General features: G+C 40.2%; 2 protein-coding genes across 4 annotated transcripts in view; one reads left to right on the forward strand and one right to left on the reverse strand.

Annotated features, from left to right (window-relative positions):
* Window positions 1-2,232, reverse strand: part of becn1 (beclin 1, autophagy related) — a 7,446-nt gene extending 5,214 nt beyond the window's left edge. The window contains exons 1-6 of one of the 2 annotated variants that reach the window (XM_012855094.3): window positions 1,986-2,232; window positions 1,759-1,892; window positions 1,605-1,672; window positions 406-464; window positions 226-316; window positions 10-146 (exon numbers count right to left, since the gene is read on the reverse strand). In XM_012855094.3, the coding sequence (XP_012710548.2) occupies window positions 10-146; window positions 226-316; window positions 406-464; window positions 1,605-1,672; window positions 1,759-1,885 (482 nt within the window). In that variant the 5' untranslated portion in view covers window positions 1,886-1,892; window positions 1,986-2,232. Of the gene's footprint in view, window positions 1-9; window positions 147-225; window positions 317-405; window positions 465-1,604; window positions 1,673-1,758; window positions 1,904-1,985 lie in introns of both variants that reach the window. The other variant, XM_036141830.1, reaches the window with a different exon arrangement.
* Window positions 2,233-3,764: 1,532 nt separating this feature from the next.
* The window catches only part of LOC105919682 (BRCA1 DNA repair associated), a 38,353-nt gene continuing 19,218 nt past the window's right edge, over window positions 3,765-22,899 (forward strand). The window contains exons 1-14 of one of the 2 annotated variants that reach the window (XM_012855051.3): window positions 3,765-3,894; window positions 6,127-6,215; window positions 6,423-6,476; window positions 6,605-6,685; window positions 6,781-6,869; window positions 6,999-7,035; window positions 7,125-7,255; window positions 8,111-10,591; window positions 12,275-12,348; window positions 13,113-13,248; window positions 13,597-13,654; window positions 19,010-19,101; window positions 20,076-20,272; window positions 20,345-20,432. In XM_012855051.3, coding sequence (XP_012710505.2) covers window positions 6,142-6,215; window positions 6,423-6,476; window positions 6,605-6,685; window positions 6,781-6,869; window positions 6,999-7,035; window positions 7,125-7,255; window positions 8,111-10,591; window positions 12,275-12,348; window positions 13,113-13,248; window positions 13,597-13,654; window positions 19,010-19,101; window positions 20,076-20,272; window positions 20,345-20,432 — 3,592 coding nt within the window. In that variant the 5' untranslated portion in view covers window positions 3,765-3,894; window positions 6,127-6,141. The remainder of the gene's footprint in view (window positions 3,895-6,126; window positions 6,216-6,422; window positions 6,477-6,604; window positions 6,686-6,780; window positions 6,870-6,998; window positions 7,036-7,124; window positions 7,256-8,110; window positions 10,592-12,274; window positions 12,349-13,112; window positions 13,249-13,596; window positions 13,655-19,009; window positions 19,102-20,075; window positions 20,273-20,344; window positions 20,433-22,899) is intronic. The other variant, XM_021312035.2, reaches the window with a different exon arrangement.

The raw sequence follows: 22,899 nt of genomic DNA on the forward strand, positions 1-22,899 counted from the left end.
CCAGCTCACTTGTAGTTCTGGGACTCGTTCTCTGTGATGTTGAGCTGCGTGTCCAGGTGATCCAGCAGAGTGTCGGTGCATTCCTCACACAGAGGGTGATCCACGTCCGTTTGGCCGGACATGATGTCAAACAGGTCACTGGTTACCTGAGCAGGTTGGGAGCGAATGGGTCAGCACCTTTCTTAATACAGGGAAACTGACTGAACTAAACAAAAAAAATATCACCTTCAATCTCCGACTAAGATTCTCCATGGTTCCACCATCCGAAGCGTCCCCGATCAGTGTGAAACTGTTGGCGCTCTCAGTCGACATCATCCTGAAGAGGGGAGATGGCGTCACCTTTCAGGACATTCTGCTTTTTTATTTGCATCCAGGCCCCACAGTGATGACCTGAAAGCAACTCACCGTGCAGGAGGGATGTACTTTCTGGACACTCCATCTTGCTTGTTTTCCACAAATGTTTCCTTGAAGAAAACAAGTCCAAATTATACCAAATAAGGAAAAATAAATAAATCATGGCAGAAGAGTTTGGTTATAGTTGATATTTTTGCTATATTGTTTCATTTCAAACTATCTGTTGTCAAGGTTTTCAATGAAAACCCAATTATTTATGAAATTGTAGGATGGGTTTTCACAACCTTGTGAGTAGGGCTGCCCAAAAAAAAAAAAAAAAAAAAAAAAAAATCGACATAAAAAAAAGAGATATGAGTGTATATTGTTAATGTTGGGATGGTTTATGTTCCACTAGAATTATACTTTTATGTTCCGCTTATTTCTCAACCGTTTCTCATATTTATCTAGCGTCATATGTTAAAAAAATGTGTTTGAGAGACATTTGGGATAAAGCTTTGATTCAAAGATGCCTTTTTGTAATTATTACTTTATGAAACAGAAAAACGTATCGAGATAAATATCTTACATCGGCATTCAGCCTAAAAATATTGAGATATTATTTTTGATCCATATTGCCCAGCTCTACATGTGAGGCACTTAAAATAACGTACTATTCCTGCAACTGAAGCATAATATTTTCTTTTTTAGCTTTGTGCATTAGTGAACTAAGTATTGTATAAGAGGTTATGCCTTTTTTAAGCAGCAGACAAGAGAGTGTTGGTTTTCCTCCACACGTAAGGCAAAACAAGGCTATTTATACAGCACTGTTCATAAACAAGGCATTAAAAAGTGTTCCACAGGACATCAAAGGACTAAAAGAAGGGTAATTAAACCTAAGCATCAAAAACAATTGTAAAAACTGATATAAACACCAAGTCAAATTCCTTGTAAGTGCAAACCTACTTGGCGATTAAACTGGATTCTGATTCTAAAGGGAATAAAAATGTGTTTCGCACAGTACATTAATCAGATAGTTTTGTCAAAAGCTGCTGTAAACAAAATGTTTTCAAGTCCTTTAAAAGGAGGTAACAGTTAATGCACAATTTAGGTTTTCAGGGAGTTTCTTCCAGAACTGAGAAGCAGAGAAACTGCCCCGGCTTGCTTATTTCTGTTTCAGGGAACCCTGAGTAAGCAAGTTTCTGAAGACGTGAGAGGTCTGCGTTCACACTAGACAAGCAAATGAGAAATCTGTTTCTTTTGAAGTTACCCACCTCAGGTGCGGCCTCCCCTCCGCTGCTGTCCGCCTGTTTCACGCTGGGAGTCACCGTGACCACCGGGGCTGAGGAGCAGGAGAGAAACCCACCCACAGTCACCCCATCATAACGGAGCTAGGAATCAGAAATAATCCGTGGGCGCAGGACATACCGATGAGCTCCTGGATGGTGACTCGGTCGAGGACGTTGAAGGAGGTGTCCAGTTTGAGCGGCTGGCTGCACCGCTGACACACGAAGCTCACCTGCATGGTGGTGCTGGAAGACTTAGAGCCCTCCATCGCTGATCTAGGAGATGATTATAACATAAAAAAAAATAGCAGACCCTTACCGACCCTTGCACTATTTGGACAATAAATAAATAAAATATCAGATTAATACCTGGGTTAGCTTTCCGGATTAGCTTTAGCAACAACAACAAAAAGACAGGCAGGTTGTCAGAACAGGAGATTTACTCACTGTCCGTTGTGAAAAAGAACAATTATTCCATCTTAGTGCTTATTTATTTTCGTTAAAAAAAGAAAGAAAAATAATCTCTGAAACATCAACTCTACGTTAGCCACTTCCTTGTTGATGTTTACGCTGAAGCTAACCTCTTCCTCTGTTTTCACAGCTTGTTCAGATCAACTCAGTGCTGCCCCCTACTGCCGGGCGGTGTTACTGATTCATGTAAAAATGGGTCGACTTCCAGAGGAAATTTCGTTTAGACTTGCTGATAAATATAATTTTCATCTCTGAGTAAAATGTCTGAATCCTTATATCAGCTAAATTTTACTACTAATAATCTATATTTTCTCCACATGGACAAAAAACAAAGTCTACCTTCCTAAACACAAGATTTTGCTTTAATGAACAATGTAGGTTTTAAAAACAAACGCAATTTCATGAGAAACGCTGTCGTTGCTTCTGTCAGTAGACCTGCCTGTGCAAATTCTCAGTAATCCGGTCTGTGGTGCAGTCAGTATATGTCTATGATTTTAATTTAATTTGCTTAAATTATGGCTCTTAGTTCATGTCAGCTACATTGTGTGATTCTACATTGTCTCCTCCATCCTGAATTTAAATACTGGCTTTTAATCTGACAACTTCACTCCATTTACAAAAAGATAGTATGTTGATATACGGTGCTTTGCAAGAGTATTCATACCCCTTGGTGGTAAATTGACTGAATTTTGCAGTTTTCTAGTCATACTTTACACTATAGCTACATTCACTCACTCATAGTACACAGATTGGCTGGCAACTTGGGGTTAAGTACCTTGCCCAGGGGTACATTGATATGTGACAGGGGGATGCTGGAATCTACCCCACACCCTTCCAATTGTAAGAAAACTACTCTGCCTACTGAGCCACAGAAACCCCCAAAGAAGATATTTTCCACATTTTATTATATTCCAGTTACCAACTTTAAAACATTTGTTGGGATTAGCATGATTGACCAACAGAAATTGTAGTGAAAGTTACATGGTTTTCTGTTTTATTTAGAAATACAAATCAGAAAAGACTGGCTTGCAATGGAGCCCTTACCCTCAGAATAAAATCAAGTTCAACCAGCTGCTTCCAGGAAACACCCAATTAAAAAAATAGTATAATTCCAGCTGTTCTTTTAAGGCCTCAGATATTTGTTAGAGAACATTAGAAGCACACCTGGCAGATGAGAGATAGTATTGTGGAGTTTGGGTTACGTCATAAAACATCTCACAGTGTTTTGATCCATCATCTGAAAATAGAAAGAGTTTTCTTTGACAACAAGCCAAATAAGATATGGCTGACCCCCAAATTGCCAGGTCAGGCAAGAAAAGTATGAGCCAGACTAGCGGACAAGATGGAAAGTCTGGAGGAGCAAAAAATAAATAATCTTAGCTGCTTCTGATCCAACAAAATAATTGCTCACTAAATGCAGATCTGCTTGGTTTTCACCGGATTTTTGAAAGACAAATCAAAGGCAGGCCTATTAAATGTCCTGTCTGGGGTGTAGGGGCAACCACCCTTTTTAGGTTTTTGCAATATTTATTCCACTAATATTCATTTTACATGTTCCTTTTGGAAGTCTTTTATTTAAACGATAAATTATGTTGACTTGTTGTTTTTAATAGCTGTTGAAACACGTTTTCCTGCAAGTTGTTGTTGTTTTTACCATTCTGTCATTGCATTACCACCCGGACCCACAGAGGGGGCGCTGTGACACCACAGAGAGAGGCGGGTCAAATCATAGCAGAAGAAGAGGAGTTGCGGGAAAACTCAAGCGGCTGAGTTTGATGTTGACGTCTTTAAACTGTGAGAAAACCAGGTAATTTTAATATAAAGCGACGCGATCGCTTCTGTCGTTCGTTCCCAGTGGCGCCGATGCGTTTTCGTTGACAATGTAACGTGTTAGCCTCGGTGTGTCAGGAAAATGCTACATGTTAGCGAGCAGCTAGTGTTATGTTTAGCTTTATCTGCAGCCTCACCTGTTAGCTCTGTGTTACGTTATGATGCTTTCATAACAGGAAGTGGTTTGATACAACAATCATCTAAACGTATTCAATAAGTTTCTCTTTGGGAATTGTGTGTTTTCTTTTTAAACTTTAGGTTTAGTTACATGTTAGTTCTGTTTCATCATTATGTAACCTACCCAACAAGAGATAATCACTAGCTCTTTCCGTTTTTAAATGAAAAAAAAAACAACAACAAACAAACAAAAAAACCCAGTCAAAATTGGGTACTGTTCCTTTTATTCAACCATTTTAAGAAATTAAACATAAAAGGATTATCTGAAAAAACTGCCACCACCCTCCGGGCCCTGTAAAACTCAGTCTCTGTCTTAGCAGGACAAGCTTCCTAAAAAGTCTGGAAAAGTGTTGAATTTCGGTAAATTATTGTTCAAGTCTGGGTTGGTAAATGGGGAAAAAAGAAGAAACAGATTATGTAAAAAAAACAAAAAAAACAATCCATCCATCCATTAGTCTAGTTCAAGTCACTATGGAACCTGTTTTTGCAGGTTCAATATTTAAAACTCGACCTCAGGGTGACCATCTGCAGTAAAAGTTCATGTATCTTGCATGCTTCTTTGTGACTTGTTAATGAATGACGGTAGGATGGACTTTGAGATGGATTAAAGAAAATATTTGGGCCTTATTTTGTTAGTCTATAAATCCCTGAATGGTTTAGCACCTAAATACATCACAGACTTGTTATCAGTGTATCAACCCTCCAGACCACCCAGGTCTTCTGGCTTCAGCCTTCTCTGCAGAGCCAGAACCAGACATGGAGAAGCAGCATTTAGTTCCCATGCTCAAGTTACATGGAACAAACTTCCAGAAAACTGTAAAAGTGCTGAAAGCCTGAGTTCCTTTAAAAGGAAAATAAAAAACACATTTGATTAGGATTGCCTTTGACTGTTCTAGTTAAACTGTTTTAAGTTTAAGTTTGTCATCCAACTGTTTTTAAAATTTGCTTTTAGTTTCCATTTGTCCATGTTTTTTTTTGTTTCTACATTTTATTCCAACTTGCCTTTATTCTGTTTTTATTTTCCTATATTTTAATCATGTAAAGCACCATGCGTTGTCTTTGTACTGAAATGTGTTATACAAATAAATTTGCCCTGCCTATAATTTGGAAAGTGGGCGTTGCTCTGGTAGATTGTGAGGGTAAAGAAAGAGCTGAGCCAAACATGAAAGCCCTCGATTTACCAGTCGATCTTTGGTTCGGCGTTCGCCAACGACGACAACATTTGTATCACGACTGATAGAACAAGATCCCAGATAAAAGCATCTGAAGAGAGCTTCATTTGTTGGGTGCCTGGGCTCGAGCCTGGAGATGGGATGTGGAGCTTGGAGCCACAGCTTGTCTGCATCTGTGTGAGTCAGCTCATCTCCTGGCCACGTCGTTTTAGGGGAAGAAAACTCAGGGGAAGACCCATAAATCACCGGGGAAACAGTTTTTATTCCTGCTGGCTGGGAAACACCTTGGGATCGCTCAGAATGAGCAGATGAGCCTGGCTGCTGTCGCTCCTGTAAATCTTACCCAGGCAACCTGATGATGGATATAATGATCATAATAGTCTCCGAGGCTGCTATTGTTCACCAGTTACTTTTATTATGAAGGCATTGTTTATATTTAATAGTCCATTACTTTTTAATTGAAGTGCCCCTTTTGCAGCAGAGCTCATGAAACGATAAAACTTGGACTTTGACGCTTAGTAATTGTTTTAAATGCTGCATCCAGCATTTCCATTAGGTCTCTGTGCAGTTAGACAAACCAAAGAAAAGTGTAGCTATTATGGTTTTAAAATCCATTAACTGCCTCGGCTATTCCCTTTACGTACCTGCTGGGGAACAATAGACCTACACAGCGAGCAAAGTATGCAAAGTTGCATAAGTTCACTGCCCCTGTTAAAGCAAGTTTAGGGTTTTTCATTGTGCAAAGTTTATTTGTATTTAAATGAAACTATTGCTTGCATGAAACCATTTAGATAGAAATAGTTTCTGAAAAACGTTTCTAGCAGTTTATATTTTAATACTTTTTTTTTAATCATTTGCAGCCTTTTAAAATCACTATGATGACTCCAAACGCCACAGATGTCAAAAAGGGGATCACGGTCCTGTGGGAGACACTTCAGTGTCCCATTTGGTGAGTGTCTTGTTTATTTTGTTTTCATCAAACCTTTTATTCAACCGGGTAAAAGAGCGTCTATCTCGTCATAGTGGAGGAGATAGACGACATTGACAAAACAGGCAAAAAAAACAGTTCGAGCAATTAAACGAATTCAGAGCGTCAGTAATATAGAGAAAGTTCCCCCGTCTGTCTGTTATTTAGTGTGTCCTCTTTTGCATTCAGCCTGGATTTAATGACGGCGCCGGTCTCTACTAAGTGTGATCACCAGTTTTGCAAGTAAGCAACGTTTTACATTTGATGATTATTATTATTTTATTTTTTTTGTGTGGATGTTTTTGTTTAAAAAAGGCTTGAAGTTTTCTGAATTGTTCTTCACTCTCGTCTCAAACCTTCTGCTTTGGCAGATTTTGCATCACGAAACTTCTGGACAGCTCCAAGCAAAACAGAGCCCCGTGTCCCGTGTGTAAATCCCAGATAACAAAGAGGTCAATGAGCTGAAAATACTAGTTACCGCGCTCACTAAACGTGTATCGTTATTTAAACCTGCTGCGTTCTTCTTCTTCTTCTTGGATGTTCTCAGGAGCCTGCAGGAGAGCCCTGGGTTTCAGAGACTTATTGCAGGACTGCAAGACATGATTCAGGCGTATGAGCAAGACACCTGCACAAACTGTGAGACCACAAGCTTTTTTAAAAAATTTATATTCTGTTTTCTGGGTTTTTGTTTCTCCAGTGGCTCATTTTCTAGAGAGAGGGGGGAAGACATGATGTTTTTTTTATTTTTTTTTATTATGTTTTCAGATTTTACTGGAATGCCGCAGCAAAGGAGGAACACTAAGTAGGAACCGCAAAAATTAAACTATAATGTTAATAGTCTTTTACTGAGACGTTAAGCTAATTTGTGTTTGTTTTTTCTTCTCTGCTCAGTGTCACGAATACAGAAACAAGCAAAGATGCTTGTAATTTATCATCTGGAGACACATTTGGACCTGAACTGGAGAGAAAGGAAGCTGTAGAGCAGGATGGTTCTCCGCCGTCCTGCTCCTCAACTCTAGCAGGTAAAAATAGCTCCTGCATTTCTTTAACTTCATCACATCAGTTCAGCTGTCATATTAACTTTAAACTAAAACGTACACAGATAACTGATAACATTCACCTTTAGTTATTTAAAAAAAAACTAGAACAGGGCGTACACAATCCACATATGGTCAGAATCATACATGTTTTCAGAAGATTATTATTTTTTTGGCTATAGTTGGCTTCATAAACAGTCATTTGAAAGGAAAGAAGGCAAAGAGAAAAAGGCAAGACGTGCAGGAAATGATCTGAATTATAAGGCTGCCAGAGCGCCCCTCCCTTTTTCTTTTCTACATCAATACCAGTGATGTCAAAGATGTATGTAGAAGGACTGTCAAATTAATCGTGTGTCTCGATATAATCAGTACTAAACAATCAATTATTCAAAGATACACATTTTAGTCATCTATATAAACTGACTTATTCACGTTGCTTCTTCTCTGCAGCGGTTTTGAAGTCTGCAAAATGCCTGCGCAGATTCTCGGTTATCCGCGTCATCGCAACAGCTAATGGGCTCAAATCGGAGGCAACCGGACCTTTCGCTCGGTTTTTCTGAAAAAAAAATCCTACCTTCTAGCTGTTAAGTCTGCTAACATGTGGAGAACAGCTTGGAGAAAAACATGCCACGCTCTTTATAGACAAGATAAGCACAAAAAACGTTGTTCAGGGAAACTTTCCCAGGCAGACAGGCTAAAAAAATCGAAATGCTGAACGACGCTACATGCTAACCTAGCATTAGCATCCCCTTTGGGCCGTGCAGTGCTGACACATAGCGCATAATTTCTGTACCAACTTAACTCTCAATACTCAATATTTGTCAACTTTCTGCTTCACAGCTCAGAGCAGATTTGCTCAGCTCATGGGCCTTGAAGACTCGGCTTCTGTGACCGCAGAAAACGAGGGCCTGGATAGCGGCCTGGGTGACGTCCCGCCGACCTCTGACAAGAAGACGTCCGGCTCCACGGATAATTTAGAGCCGGAAACTGCAAAGGCTCAGAAAAATGGCACGTCGACACGTGCGGCTAAAAACAAAAGGTCGTCTGTCAAAGCGGGGAAGTCCTCTCTGCGTTCAAAACCAGATGGCGAGGATCCTGGCCAACAATGCGTCAGAAAGTCGTCTAGAAAGAAGCAGAAGGAGGATTTGGAGCCAGACAAGGTTCTCGAGCAGAAGAAGAAGAAAAGTTTGGAGAAAGTCGCCGAGTGGCTCCTGAAAGTTCCAGCCGAAGATGAGCTGGAGCTGGAGAAGCCCCAACAGAGCGGAGACGAATCGGACGACTGTTCGTCTACGCCGACGCTGGATGTGGACCTGCGAGACGTCGCGTCAAAGAGAGAAGATCGCACCAAAGACCTCGAAGAGCAAGTTTTTGGTGCCGTCTACAAACGAAGAGGAAGCAAAGTTAAAGAGCCGCTAACGGCTACGGAAAAACAAACACGTAAAAGGCTTTCGAAACCCGGTAAGAAGAACGACGTCCGTGTTTGTGAGGAGCAACGGTTGGTCGAAAACGACACCTGCAGTGACTTATTCAAAGCATCTGGAGAGATGGAGGTCACGGACGAGCTTGATAAAAACGTGGAAGAGTTGAAGCACTTGTCAGAAAAGCATCAAGGAGAACACGAGGTTCCGCGACCAGAAAGGACGCCGGCAACCAAAAGGACTCGCAGAAGTCTCCAACAGCTTGACAACGATTTCCAGGAGCCGACCCAGTCCAAACCAAAAGGTACGGAGGAGAGAACTGATCGCAGGAGAGGCAAAAAATCCAAGTTAAGCACAAAGAAACCAGCTAAGGTGGCAAAGCCTCTCGTCTTGGTAGGAGTTCAGAACGGCGAAACCGGTCCTAAACCCAAAGAGAGATCCGGGGAAGTCGAAGTGCAAATAGAGGCCTATCCCAGCAGCGAGGACCAGGACACCGTGATCACCAAGAGCGCTAGAAGAAGCAGACGACTTCAGCTTTTCGTCGAGGAGGTTCAGGGCAGTCACAAGAAAACCGCCTCGAGATCCAGGGAAGCTAAAAAAGAAAACGGAGCCGAAAAGCAACCTGAAGAAACCAACGATGAAACCATGGATGCAACCCAACGCGGGAACCTAACCAAGGCAGCTAAGAGAAACGGCTGCGTTTATGAGGAAGATTTAGGAGGGATAGAAAGCATGGAGAAGAGCGGGGCAACGTCTCCGAGACAAAACGACGCCGAAGTGCCTGAAGCCAGAACTCCGGCTAACGCTGCTGCCGACGGCGCCGTCTCTGTGGTGCCAAACTCCACGAGCCCGACCGACCCGTCCGTGTTCGGTCCGACGCTGGAGAGCGAGACGCAGGGGGACGGCTGCCGGCCTGATTCCCAGCAGGAAGCCCGTGTTGGCGAGGCCCTCCGTGCCGTTGGAGATCACGAGGACTGCAGGAACGACAGCGAGCTGGACATGGAGCAACTCCTCCAGTCCTTCAAAGCCGCTAAAAGAAAATCTTTCCACCTCGGGAAACCAAGCGCGAAGAGAAGCCGTGGCTCGGATGAAGAAAACGCAGATAGCCGCCGAGACCGTCCGAGCTCGGAGTTGTCGGAAAACACGAACGAGGTTTCGAAAGAGGCAGAGAAGTCGGTTTGTAGTGACGTGATTCCTCCTTCCAACTCACCCGTCCGGACGAGGAAAGCGGATGGAGTCGTGCTGGAGGCCACGGATCCTGACGGCGAGGACGCTGAAAGGCGGCCCTGCAGGAGCAGCCTCAGCAGCGCGCTCAGTCCGAACAAAGTGTCAAAGCGTGACACGGACAGTCCGCTCTCTGTTGTCCCTCAGGTAGTAGATTCTGGCCTCCGCTTCACAGCCGTTGACCACGAAGCATCTAAGGGGTCTCAGATCACTCCGGGTCAGAGTGATCGTCACCTGAAGGAGGACCAAGATGGCGTCACCAGATATGATTCGGTCAACGACGCCGATGTGTCCTCTTTAACCCCCGACGTCCTGGGGACGGCGGGCGGCCGTGAAGCCGACGTGAACAACAGCGGTAGCGGAGCGGTCAGCGGCCGCTTCTCCAAGGTCAACCCGAGGAAGAGGAGGAAGGCGCAGAGGCTGGAGTCTTCGTCCGGGTCCGACAGCGACGGATCCAAAGAGGAGTTGCCGACCCTGGCGCAAATCTTTGGGAAGTCAGATCGCCGGCAAACTGAGATCAAAGATCAGGGAGAAATCGGGGAAAGTAACCGACGCGAGGACGAGGACGCCGTGGGGGAAACCGACCCGGCAGAGCCGCCGAGTCCGGCCGCCAGCCCGAACCCAGACCAGGTCAACTCCAGTCAGGCGTCCGTGGACTTGTTCGGCACGCCAGAGGAATGTAAGTAGATCAGTAATTATCGACTTCATCTCCTTCAACCGGTTTTCTACACTGCAAAAAGGGAACTAAAAGTAAGTAAAATTCTCTTGAAATTAGTCTATATGCCCTTAATTTGAACAGGTAAATAAGATTATCAGCCAATGGAATGAGTATTTTGACCCCTAAATTAAGATAATTAGATGAACTGCACGTGAAATAAGATGATGGAGATGAGTTGTTCCTATTTTAAGTGCAAAAATCTTATTCCATTGGCAAATAGTCTTATTTACCTGCTCTAATCAAGGCAAAATACACTGATTTCAAGAAAATTTCACTTACTTTTAGTTCCCTTTTTGCAGTGTATGAGTTTCTATGGTTTTTATTTTGCTAATTTTTGGTGCAAATATTTGTGTTAAAAACTGGAGATGCTCCGAGAAACGATCAGCGATGATATGACAGCAAACTTAACTCTGTTTCTTCCTTTTTGACGAGTCCAGTTCTGTCTGATGGGGTGTACTGGGTTAGCAAATATTTAATTAAATTTTATTTATATAGCGCCAGTTCATGAAACATGTCATCTCAAGGCACTTTACAAAGTCAAATTCAATCAGATTATACAGATTGGGTCAGATTATACAGATTGGTAAAAATAAAAGTCCTATCTAAGGGAACCCAGTTGATGGCAGCGTTCACTCCTCCTGAAGAAACGTAGAGCTACAGGGAGAGTCGTCTGCATTGTTGATGGCTTTGCAGCAATCCCTCATACTGAGCATGCATGAAGCGACAGTGGAAAGAAAAACTCCCCTTTAACGGGAAGGAAAAACCTCCAGCAGAACCAGGCTCAGTATGAACGGTCATCTTTAGTAGGATTGCACAACTTATTGCAAATTCAGCATTATTACAATGTCAATATGGGTAATAATAATTAAGGAATTGGTATCGATTCAAATTTCATGAACCATTTCGATTTGGATTCTGAAGATTTTAGAATTGATTCATTGGATTGCTGGTATTAAAAACTTTTTAGCTGTTATCTGAATTAATTATGTTATAGTAACATTCATCAGTAAATGAATGGTAGTTAATGGCGACTGTAAGGACCAAACCGTCTCCCTGAACGTTGAATTTCTTTCACAAACATTCTGTAGGGCAGAAAACCCAAACAGACCCAGGGTAGAAAACAGAGTACGCCAGAGATATCTACTGTTGCTTTTTGGACACTAACCCGGTGTATTATTAAAAAATATGACATTAAAAATTAGGGTTGTCACTATACAAAAATTTCAAACTCAATATTAATACCCAGAAAAATGATTGATACTTTGTATTATTTTCAATACCATGGGGGATAAAAAATGACAAATAGTAACATGAAAACTCATATAAAAAGCATATTGATAAAATAGAAATCATATTGATCGATATTGATAATTATCAACATTGGCCATTTCATGCCACTGCTTAGCAACCTATTTTTAGAAGCAGAACTGTAAATCACTAATCACTGGTTGTGCTAACATCTGTAATACGTTTTAATGTAAATAAATTAAATTCTGAACTGGTATCTAAATTGGCTAAAATTGTTGTCTGCAGGTCAGGAGTTTTGCAAAATATGTGATTAAAAATCGTGCAGAAAGTCTCTGCTGGATGCATCTGTGGTATTCCCTGCAGGCAGACAGCAGCTTGATGATCTCTTTTCTGCAGGCGATGCCCGTGAAAACGACGTCGGCGTTTCCTTTGAATCATCGCAATTCTCAAGCGAAGTTCTTGTTACTCAGGTAAATTCAATTACACACCCTCTTGTTTTTTCCTTTTGTCTCATATTCAGTTGCATGATTAAAAAATGGAGATCAAACTGCATGAACGGGTTTTGATTTTTAATGTTTACTTTGGTTCCATTAAGTCGAACATCGAGACCTTTTCTGCTTGTTCAGCTTTTGACACGCTTCCATCGGCGCACTTTCGCCTCACGGCCCATAGAGGGCAGCCTTTGCATTGTCAGCCAAACCTTCCTGTCAGCTCCTGGATGACAGACTGCCTCGCTCAGAGGAAAAATTTCCCCCTCAGCAGCTTTCTAAATTGCATTTCATTTAAGTTGGGAGAAATGTTGCAGAGAGGATGATTTTTTTTTTTGTTGTTTTTGTTTTCTACCTCATCCATCTTTCAGCGCTCACGCTTTTATCTGTTGACTGTATTTGACTTGGGAGTTGTAGTCCCACGCCCTGGGCTTTAGAAAACATCCGGATTGTCTCAGAAATGAAAATGCAGAGCTTTGCATTCGATTTTTCATTTTGTCTGTGTACATAATCAATGCATCTGCAGTGTAAGCCTGCAGAATACAATAAATAAAATAATATAGGCAGAAGTCTGTCGTTGTGTTAAACCATAAAGGTAATTGTTTCATTTCTTTAAATGCAGCCAGTTTGCATTGCATGATTTTGCAGAAAAGTGTTGCATTGCAGCTGCCCTTTCCACCCCAAACCCCCTGCTGAAATGAAATAAAACGTCATTTAGAGTAAAAGCTTTCCTTCTCTTCCTGCAGCAAAAGATAGAAATGCAGAAGGACCTGGTGAGGCTGGAGAAGCTGATGGCTGTCGTGTCAGAGATGCTTCAGGAGAAAGAAGGCAGCCCTGCTAGAGAAGAGCCTTCAGAAACCGACCCGGGTTGCAGGAACAGAGGTGAGCGGGACATGCATTTATTTTTCTTTAGGCTGTTTTAAACCTGAAGTAATCAGGCTAAGTGATTTTTAATGGAAACATTTAGTCTCTCTGACATTTAATAGAGAAAACAATCAAGAAAATGACTTTTTTAAAAATACGTTATCACCCGACCACTACTGAATGAAAAGGTTTGCCTTGACATTTAAACTCAACATAAGGTGCAAAAGAGTTTTAAAGAATTGGTCTGTTTGGCTTAATTTCTGTGAATCTGTGTTATTTTAGTTTGTCCAAAGGAGTTTTTTATAAAATTCTTTTATGGACTTTGGTTTGCATAGATACTGAACGTTATTGTTTATGTGTCCCAAGGCCCAGACGCTCACAGACCCCTCCTGAATGACCAGGACCAAGTCCAAGGTCCTGCCAGGTGAGACTTTTCATGCTACAGCATTAACTCCCTGCTCTTTGGTTCTCTCTTAAAGTACTTCTTGATTCTGAGATCCACCAACTCGGAAATAAATGCATTAGTGACCATATTTTCAAAAAATGTGGCATTAAGATCGTGATTGCGCCGTTAAAAGTTTTTTTAAGGACTTAAAATTTAAGGACTTAAAAAGCACACCGGAACTTTTTGCGTTTGGAAATGTGTGTAAGGCGACATTATCCTTGTTGGTATTTGACCAACCATAAGCCACACACTTTTTAGCCATGTTTAATCCGTCTATTTGTCTTTGAGAAAGCGAGTTTGCAACCAGGAAGTATCTTGTTACCATGTCAACAGATCAACGCCTACCTACGAATTACTTCATCGGTCATGCAACATTTTTTATGAACCTTGAGCTAAAAAGCCTTAAAAATCTACTTTTTGATCGATTTTTTTTTTTTTTTTAAATTTCCTCGGGTCATAATAATATGTGAACTTTCTAATATTTAGCAACTTGTATGATCTCAAAATCAAGAAGTGCTTTAAGCAAAGCGGCTGATTTTTCTCAGGATATTTTGATCCCTTGATGAAGGAAAATTGTTAACGTGAAAAAAGGAAAAGGAAAACTTACAAAAAAATATCTTAATGATTAACAGCATTACTGGTACTTTTAGATTTTAATCTAAAAGTACCAGCCGGCATTAGGTTGCTGCTTTGAAGGCAGCGATCAGAAGAGTTGACAACGTCACAGTGAAACGATTAGGAACTGAAGGCTGGTTCTACAAGGTAATGGTAAAAGGAAATATTTCTGAACCGTTTCTTTGCATCTCTTTCCTAATGCGATCATGAGACACAATCGGCAGATTTCTCTTTATCTGCTCGGGTTAATCCGTTTTTGTCTTGGAAGATGATCTCATCCTATCTTCTCTTGAAAGCAATTGTCGTTTCTGCACCTCTTCCGCCCACAAAACTAGCTGAGAGGTTCTGCTTACAAACGTCAGAAGGTGATCAAGGCCAACAGTCGGGACTTCTGGTACCTTTTTGTTACAGAGCTATTAGCTGTAAATAGACTCCATCAAAAATGTGGAAAAAATTAGGTGGTAAATTCTAATCGTCAGAAACAAAAAAAAAACAGTTGACGCTAAATTAAGCACACAGTTCAATTTACATGAACGTTATTTGGTAAAGATTTCTGCCCAATAAGCATCGTTTGTGTTGCTGTCGTTTGTGACTTCTGAAGCCAGTCTAAACCTAAACGGCTGCTAAAAATCTAAGAGTTGATGAGCATATTGCTTGTCGGCGTTTGGGCCAAACTATGCTCAAATGCACAATTGTTAAGAATTATGTTCCCTGCTACTTTATGCGACTCAGTTCTGGTCCGGTGAACCTTTTCTGTACTGATTTGGTTGTGTGTTTCGGATCAACATCCAGCTGAAAGACCCATTTTCAGTTTTCTCTCAGACTCCAACACTGCAAAAACAGAACTAAAAATAAGTAATATTTTCTTAAAATGAGTGTATCTGTCCTTGATTTGAGCAGGTAAATAAGATGATCTGCCAATGGAATAAGATTTTTACACTTAAAATAGGAACAACTCATCTCCATCATCTTACTTCAAGTGCAGGATGTCTAATTATCTTATTTTAGGGGTCAAAATACTCATTCCATTGGCAGATCATCTTATTTAACTACTCAAATCTAGATCAAAAACACAAATTTTAAGAACATTTTACTTTTTTTTAGGTCTGTTTTTGCAGTGAAGAGATTTTATAATTAAAATGTTCTCTAAGGCTCCCAGGGCCCACAGCATCACAGATCCTCCACCTTACTTAAGAGCAGCTTCTCTGCATATTCATCCTTTTGCTTTAGGCATATTGTTTTTCTGACCAAAACACAAAGTTTAATCTTAACTTAATAAAGTTTAACAAACTTCCCATGTTTATACGATTGTGCGTGTGTTTTCCTGACATGTCTACCAAACAACCAATTGGCATGTAGATATTATCTGATGGTTGTTATTGAGATTTAGTCTTCCCAAAGAGCTCCCTGTGTGGGATATTATTCTTTTTTTGCCTTGATTTATGTCATTTTGATTGATGGACCTGCTAAACAGACATCTGCCTTCATGGAGGCTTAAAGTCAATATGCAACTTTAATTCATAGTCAAAAATAAGTAAATTAGGTCTTTACAGTGCTCTTTTTACTCTCGTGTCATTATATTATTGTTAACAGATGTCAAATGTGGTTGTATTATAGTGCAGGCATAACGAGCAGCACAAAATCTGAAGCTTGTGGCTTGTAATTGGCCTCGATGCCGCGTCTGAATAAGGAAGTTGGTGTTTCCTTATTCTCAGAGGGTGATGTGTCTTGAAAGGACAGACTGTTTATCTCACTAATGAACCCTGATTCTGCTTATACTGTGAGAATAAAAAAAAAGTAATTACTGACAGCCTCTTATGTCATTTAAAGCACTTAGACGGAAACTTGTGTTGCCACAGTAATTTATCTCAGCCGCCTGAGCGCGTCCCTCCAGCTTCTCGCCCTGAAGCCTCTAAGTACAGGCAAGAGGGAGATTGAAAAGATGGTCGGCACTGGCTTTGTTATGAAGAATTGAAATTGAAGTCGCATTTTCTAGGAGCGCAGCAGGGAAATTAAAGGAAGTCGGCACCTTTATGTTGTTTTTATTTTGACACGGGTAATTTAGGCGCAGGATTTCTGCCAGTTTTTGCTTCTGCTGAAGCCTTTGAGGCAAGAAATTGTCCATTTTCCCCCCCCAATTCTAATCATAGAGTAGCTTGACATCGGTTGATTACTAAGAGGATGTGTTATTACGTTCAATATTCTTTCTCTGCCAAGTTCTGATTAAAAATTGCAATCCTAGTGTACTTCTGATTTTTAGGGAAATCATTTAATCAAGTTGAAAATTGTAAAACTGCCGCGATGAAGCAGTAGGGGCTTCAATTTTCTTTTCAGAATGGTGCCTGTTAGATGTTTCAGCAGGATAAGCGCAAAGGTTTTCATACAAAGGGATTTATTTTCTTAAATTACTTTGATAGTGTGCAAATATTATAATTTCTCAACTTTTCATTCAGATTGTATTGGAATTTCATGCAATGACAACTTTTTTTTTTTAAATAAAGGGAAAAATGCTGCTGAAAGTCGATAAAGAGCAACGGCGTTCTGTTTGGATGATTGATGTAAAATACAGTGGCCGTTCAAAAGGAAAGCAACGAAAGTCTCCAGGGTTAACTTAATTTAATGGTACAGTTTTATCTGACAAATTGTCTAATGAGGGAGAGGAAGCAAGGAGAAATGTCAGAAGAGTAGCTGGAGACCCAGCAAACCGCCACCCTAGACAGAAAATTAAGCGCACTTTGTAGGAACCATGCTCTGCTTTTTATTTATTAAAATTTAATTTAAAACACTAAAATTGTTCTGTTATTAATATTGATGTAATTTTTGCTCTTTTCTGACCGGCGTCATTGGTGTAATGTGCATTGGGAGGCACCAGAACCCCCATTCTTCTTAACGGGGGTTTCCCCCTGTGGCTTTACATTATGCTGGGCGTACACTGTTCGAGTTTTTGCCCTTTTCGGGCCGATTCTTCAGTCGTGCGAAAATTTTTTTTGGATCGGGCCGAGTTTCAGCTTGATCTTACGTCCCGCGTCGTGTAGCATCAGAATCAAAATCAGAATCAAGTATAATCGCCAAGTAGGTTTGCACATACAAGGAATTTGACTTGGTGATGATGGTGCAGACAGAAATAAGAATACAATAAAATAAAGTAAAACTGAATAAAATCAATATATATATATACAGAAGTAATATACATTCAGTAAACTGTGCGTTAATGTAACGCAGAAGCTTGTAAGTCAAGGGGGTAACGTGGGGTGATTAGCCTCTCACGACCACCTTCCGATCAGGAATCGTACGGTCGGATGAAAATCAAACATGTTTAAAATTCAGTCGGCCCTCGTAAGTGATCGTGAGCGCGTCCTGCTGTTGAAGCAGAGCTACAAGCGTCTACGAGCCGATTCCCCCCAACCTCGCGCATTGCACATGTGCAAACAGGGAAATTCTTCTTCGTCTTCTCAGATGAAAACATAGGCGTGGAGAGAAGCATGCCGGCGATGCGTCTGACATGGAGTCAAACTACGGAGGAGCAACTCATAGAATTGCCAAGGCAGCGTGTTTCGTTCTAGTGAGCCTAATTTTTAACAGTTAGCATTGACACTTCCGTCTTTTTCTTCTTCTACTGTTTACATTGGGCTTCCGGGTAGACGAGTCTGAGTAGCGCCATCTCTCTACGGGGCTGAGTCCGACGTGTGGTTTTTGAACGTTTAGTGTGAGCAATCAGGTCGCGTCGGGCCGTGCAGTAAGAACATATATGGTGAGCTGTGAACTTTTAAACCCTGCGGTTTCTTTGTACAGTTTGAGCTGTATATGAATACAACAACTGAAAATATCGTGCTGTGTATGCCCGGCTTTAGTGAGCCATGCAGTGTTCGTGTAAGTCTCACCTTTCTACACATAACCAGACTGTGTTTTTCCCAGTGTGGGTTCAACTGTACTACAGTAATGTGTTGGTAAAAAAAGTTATTCTGAGGGCACACTCTGTCACGCCATTCAAACTCTATAGGTTCATCTAGAGTTTATCTTAAATGACAACACGTAATTTGGCCCTAAAAAGTCACTCTAGGCTAGTCCTATACACATGGGAGTTGATATACAGCCTAATGGCAGCTGCATTTTAAAGCTCTCTCTTTCATTTGGCTCAGATCATAAAGGGTTATCAACATGCATCAACATGCACAAAGAAAATTCAGAGGAAGTTATTGCTGATTTTATTATTTACATGATCTGCTGATTAATGTTTTTTTTGTACTGAGAACATTAACAGTAAAAACCCCCCCAGTAAGCAGCATTTTCTTACTCAAGAAACTTTATGCTCACAAACAACCCCCGTGGTTGCCTTGGTATGAATTGTAGGCGTGTTCTTGTTGCTCTGCTTTTTGGGTCATTCTTTTCTCTCTAAGCCATGATTCCACTAGTCTCATAATCCTTTTAGTTTTGTTTATTTTTTTCTTTTCTTTTTTTTTTTTTTTTAAACAGAGGCTCAGACAAAGCAGTTACGGCAGATAAAGGGTCATAGTGGTTTTTAACACTGACTTTATAAATTCTGCTGGCTGTCCCATGCATTGTATACCGAATTTTCAGTTTTGTTTCACCGGATTCGTATTAAATCACCACTGCTGTGCCTTCAGACTGTGAACATATTTCGTTTAGTACACAATGTGCTCCATGCTTGGCTTTTTATCTACCTCCCATAAGCTATGTGGCTTCTTTTTTTTTTTTCAGGAAGGATCGTTTAAATGCAGAAACAAGACCATCTGATGATAAAGTGGCAACTGAGGCAGGAGTGGCAAAGCGGGGGAGCATATCGGAGACCCGTAAGACTATTTGTGTAACGCTGTGGAGTATAATGTGTAGGGTTGGCTCTTCAATTACCTTTGATACACCTTTGATAGATTTTTGCAGCTCTTTAAAAGTTAGGGCGCTAGAATGGACAGGTTCATCTGATCTGAAGTGGCTTTCTGCCGTGTTGTAGCCTGATTGTGTCATTATTGCTGCTGGATTCTTGGTCAGAGGGAGCTAAGATTGATCTATGGGTCATGGTGGGAAGTCCTGTCATGCTTTTTGTCCCACTAAGGCAGGGGTGTCAAACATACGGCCCGCGGGCCGGATCCGGCCCGCCGAACAATTTTGTCCGGCCCTGTGGCTAAATGCATTATCATTATAAAAAAAAAAAAAATTTTTTTTTTTTTTTTTTTTTTCCAGTGTCCTGTCTGGCAATGTGGCAATAAGATGCCACAAAGAGCTCATCAGATTTGACATTCACAAGTGGACAAGATAAAAGGAAGAGAATGATAAAACAATTATTGAAAAAAAAACATGTACTTCGTTTAATTGAAAATATGCAGTTCCTATATTGTCCACGAGGGGCGCTGTGTTTTAATTAGCAGATTAAGCTTCAGGTGTGGAAAAATTTAAATCATTTCTTAATTTTTATCTGTTTGATGTATTTTGTCATGCAGGACAGTGTTTTTAAGTTCCAAAAAATGTGAATAAATGTTTTTCAACATTGTACAATCACTGTGATCAGTTCTTATGCATAATGCACAAGTAAATGTTTAACTGAGTAAAAACGCTGAGGTTATTCATAATATATTGTGTAAAAGTGAAATGAATTTAATATAAAAATCAACAACAAGTCCACATTTATTAGTTCTATTTAATCTTGCAATGAGTTTACTTGTGTGGCCCTCTTGAGATCAGATTAAGCTGAATGCGGCCCCTAAACCAAAATGAGTTTGACACCCCTGCACTGAGGGATTATTTATCTCTTTCTTTTTTCCCCCCACAGCTGTGCATCACTCTCCTCACACGGGGTTGACTGTAAAAGACTCAAAGAGCCCCAATCCAACTTCTCCAACCAAAACAGCCAAAAACTGCGATTCTCCGCCAGATGGGCAAGAAGAGAAAGAAAACAACAGTCCTCCGAAAGAAGGAGCTAAAGCTAAGCTTGTTCTTGTGTCGTCCGGATTGGGCCCCAACGAGCAGGTGGTTGTCGACGCTTTCAGTGTTTTAATCTGAGGCAGAACTCCCGAACTGATGCGACATTGTTTTTGACAGGTAACGGTGAAAAGGTTTGCCAAACGACTCGGCGGTCGCGTCGTTTCCCAGGTGACGCCAGAGGTCACTCACATCATAATGCGCACAGGTGAGCGGGCGCTTAAAGGTAACACTTTAAAAGGGCTGAACTTAAAGCTTTGAACATTGCTTAAAAACACAGGAACGACGTCTTTGATTTTCTTTGGTGGTTTTTCATGTTTCCATCTAGACTCATTTTAATTTTTAATAATTAATTTAACTTCTTTGTTCCTGTTTTGCTAATTTTTTTTTTCTTCCTAAGGACTTTTAAGGATAAGCTTCCTCCATAGGCACAGACACACACAGGCTGCCTTCATTCGCTTGTCGCTAATTACCCTCTTTGATGGATTATTTTTAATTTCAAGGCCTTCGCTCTCCAAAGCACTATATTCACTAAGAAACCATTTTTTTTAATGGCAGCGTTTTAGTGGGCCAACACAAAACTAGGGAGTTTTTTTGCTCCGTTGATGTTTAGAGCTAAATGTCTGGAAATAGCTGGAGGACTCCCACTGTAGCAGTTAGCATAGAGGAGCTTTATTATTATCCACCATGTGTAATTTTTTAATGGGGCTATTATGTGCATGCTCTCAGCACTTGTCTGGATACAAACCATTGTTGTCCATAGCTGTAGATTAATGTCCTGGCACTTAATGTATGATTTGGCAAACATTTTACAACCCTAGAATAGTAATAGTGCTCTATTACTTAAAAAAAGTCATAAAAAAATGATGCATCATACAAGGCTTTCAAATAAAAATTGTATTTGAAAGCCTGAATGAAAAACGTGCAGCAGTTCTGTACAAATATTATTTTTTTTTTTTATTGTTTAATTTCTTATCACTGAGTTTTTCATATAACACAGGTTTTAATGGATACAATCAGTTTTTGTGCTGTAGAGGTACCAGTTTACACAATGTTTTCAACACATAGGAGGTGTTAAAATTGAATTTACAAATATAATGTCGCATTTCTTGTCTTTTCAAACATCTGAGAGCCTGAGTCACTCACAGATCGGGCAACATTTCCACTCGTTACAGAGAGGAAACTGAAAGAAAGCCCATATTTGTCACTAACCCTTCACAGCAGGGGGTTTTCCAGCTCAAACGGCTCCACTGACTAGAATCCATTTTTCTTCGCTGGCTCAGTTTGCCAACACATAGATAACAGATAATGCATGCACATAGATGCAGATCTGCTCATTTTAATGTTTTATTTCTGTAAATTATAGCCAGAGTCAGTCAGGAGAATTATCTGTTATCAAAGACCAGTGCTGTTTGTGACACACTTAACATTACATCAGTAATGCCTCTTGGCTGCTGTTTGAAATGGTGACCCAAGAGAAAAGACTGAATAAGACACCCAACCTGCTGCCCTTTGACATTTAAAATAAATACAAGGTAAAAAAAAAAAAAAAAAAAAGGTAAAGTTAGTCGTTTAGTAAGGAAAGTCATAAATATTAACCAAATACTGCCAAATGTGGCCCGGGGGCCATTTGTAGCCCACTGGACTGAGTATCTTCGGCCATTGAATGCAAATTTGACCCACCGGCACAGGCGGTTGATGCAGATAGAGGCGTTTTATTTTAATTCGAGCAAAAAATTACTAACAATGAAAAATGTAAGTTACAAAACAAAGTATTTGCCTTATAATACACACGCTTTTTTAATTCTCTTCAATTTTATAGTAAATAGGACCACATTAATCCATCAGCTTTTAATCAAAAGCAGATTTTCATTCACCAAAATCTGGTTTTAGATAATATATTAAACTTTTCTAAGTACAGCGAACATTTTCAAAATTAAAAAAGCATGACCCAAATACTCTCCTTATTGCTGAGAAATCTTGTTGTTGTTTTTTAAATAATTTAACTGGGTGCCTTTCTTTAAATTAAGCCAGTGTTTAAAACTCTTTAAGTTCTAGATCTACAATATTTTACATGTCACCTTCCTACAAAACCTTTGACGACTTTGTTTAATTTAAAAACTGCATGTATAGTTTATTGTTGAGCTGCTGCTGCTAAAAAAAAATCAATACCATTTTTTTGGTAAATTTTAGTTATTTATAACAATTATAGATTGACATTTCCTGCGTTTAATGATCCTTGTAACATTATATCCTATTACTTTACTGTGTTGTTTATTAGAGGCCACAAATCCATTCAACATATTCCGATTTTAAAAGGTGTGTTAATCAAGAAAGCATATTTTATCCATCTGCAGCAATGGAGAGTGGCAGGTTTCAAGATTGTACCGCTGTCATCCATATATGGCTCAAAGGCCTGTTTGTTGAAATGTGAATTATAAAATTAATGTAAAGGCGCATCTTGATTTACTTGTTTAATACTTATATAATAAAGGTTAAATTCAATTAAAGTTATTTATAGAGCTCAAATTTATAACATGTCATGTCAAGGCACTTTATATAAATCCTCCAGACAGATTGGTCAAAAACATTTCTAAATAAGGAAACCCAGCAGGTTGCATCAAGTCTCTCCAAGCAGCATTCACTCCTCCTGAAAGAGCGTAGAGCCACAGTGG

This window comes from Fundulus heteroclitus, chromosome 10, assembly GCF_011125445.2.
Source record: "Fundulus heteroclitus isolate FHET01 chromosome 10, MU-UCD_Fhet_4.1, whole genome shotgun sequence".
NCBI lineage: Eukaryota > Metazoa > Chordata > Actinopteri > Cyprinodontiformes > Fundulidae > Fundulus > Fundulus heteroclitus.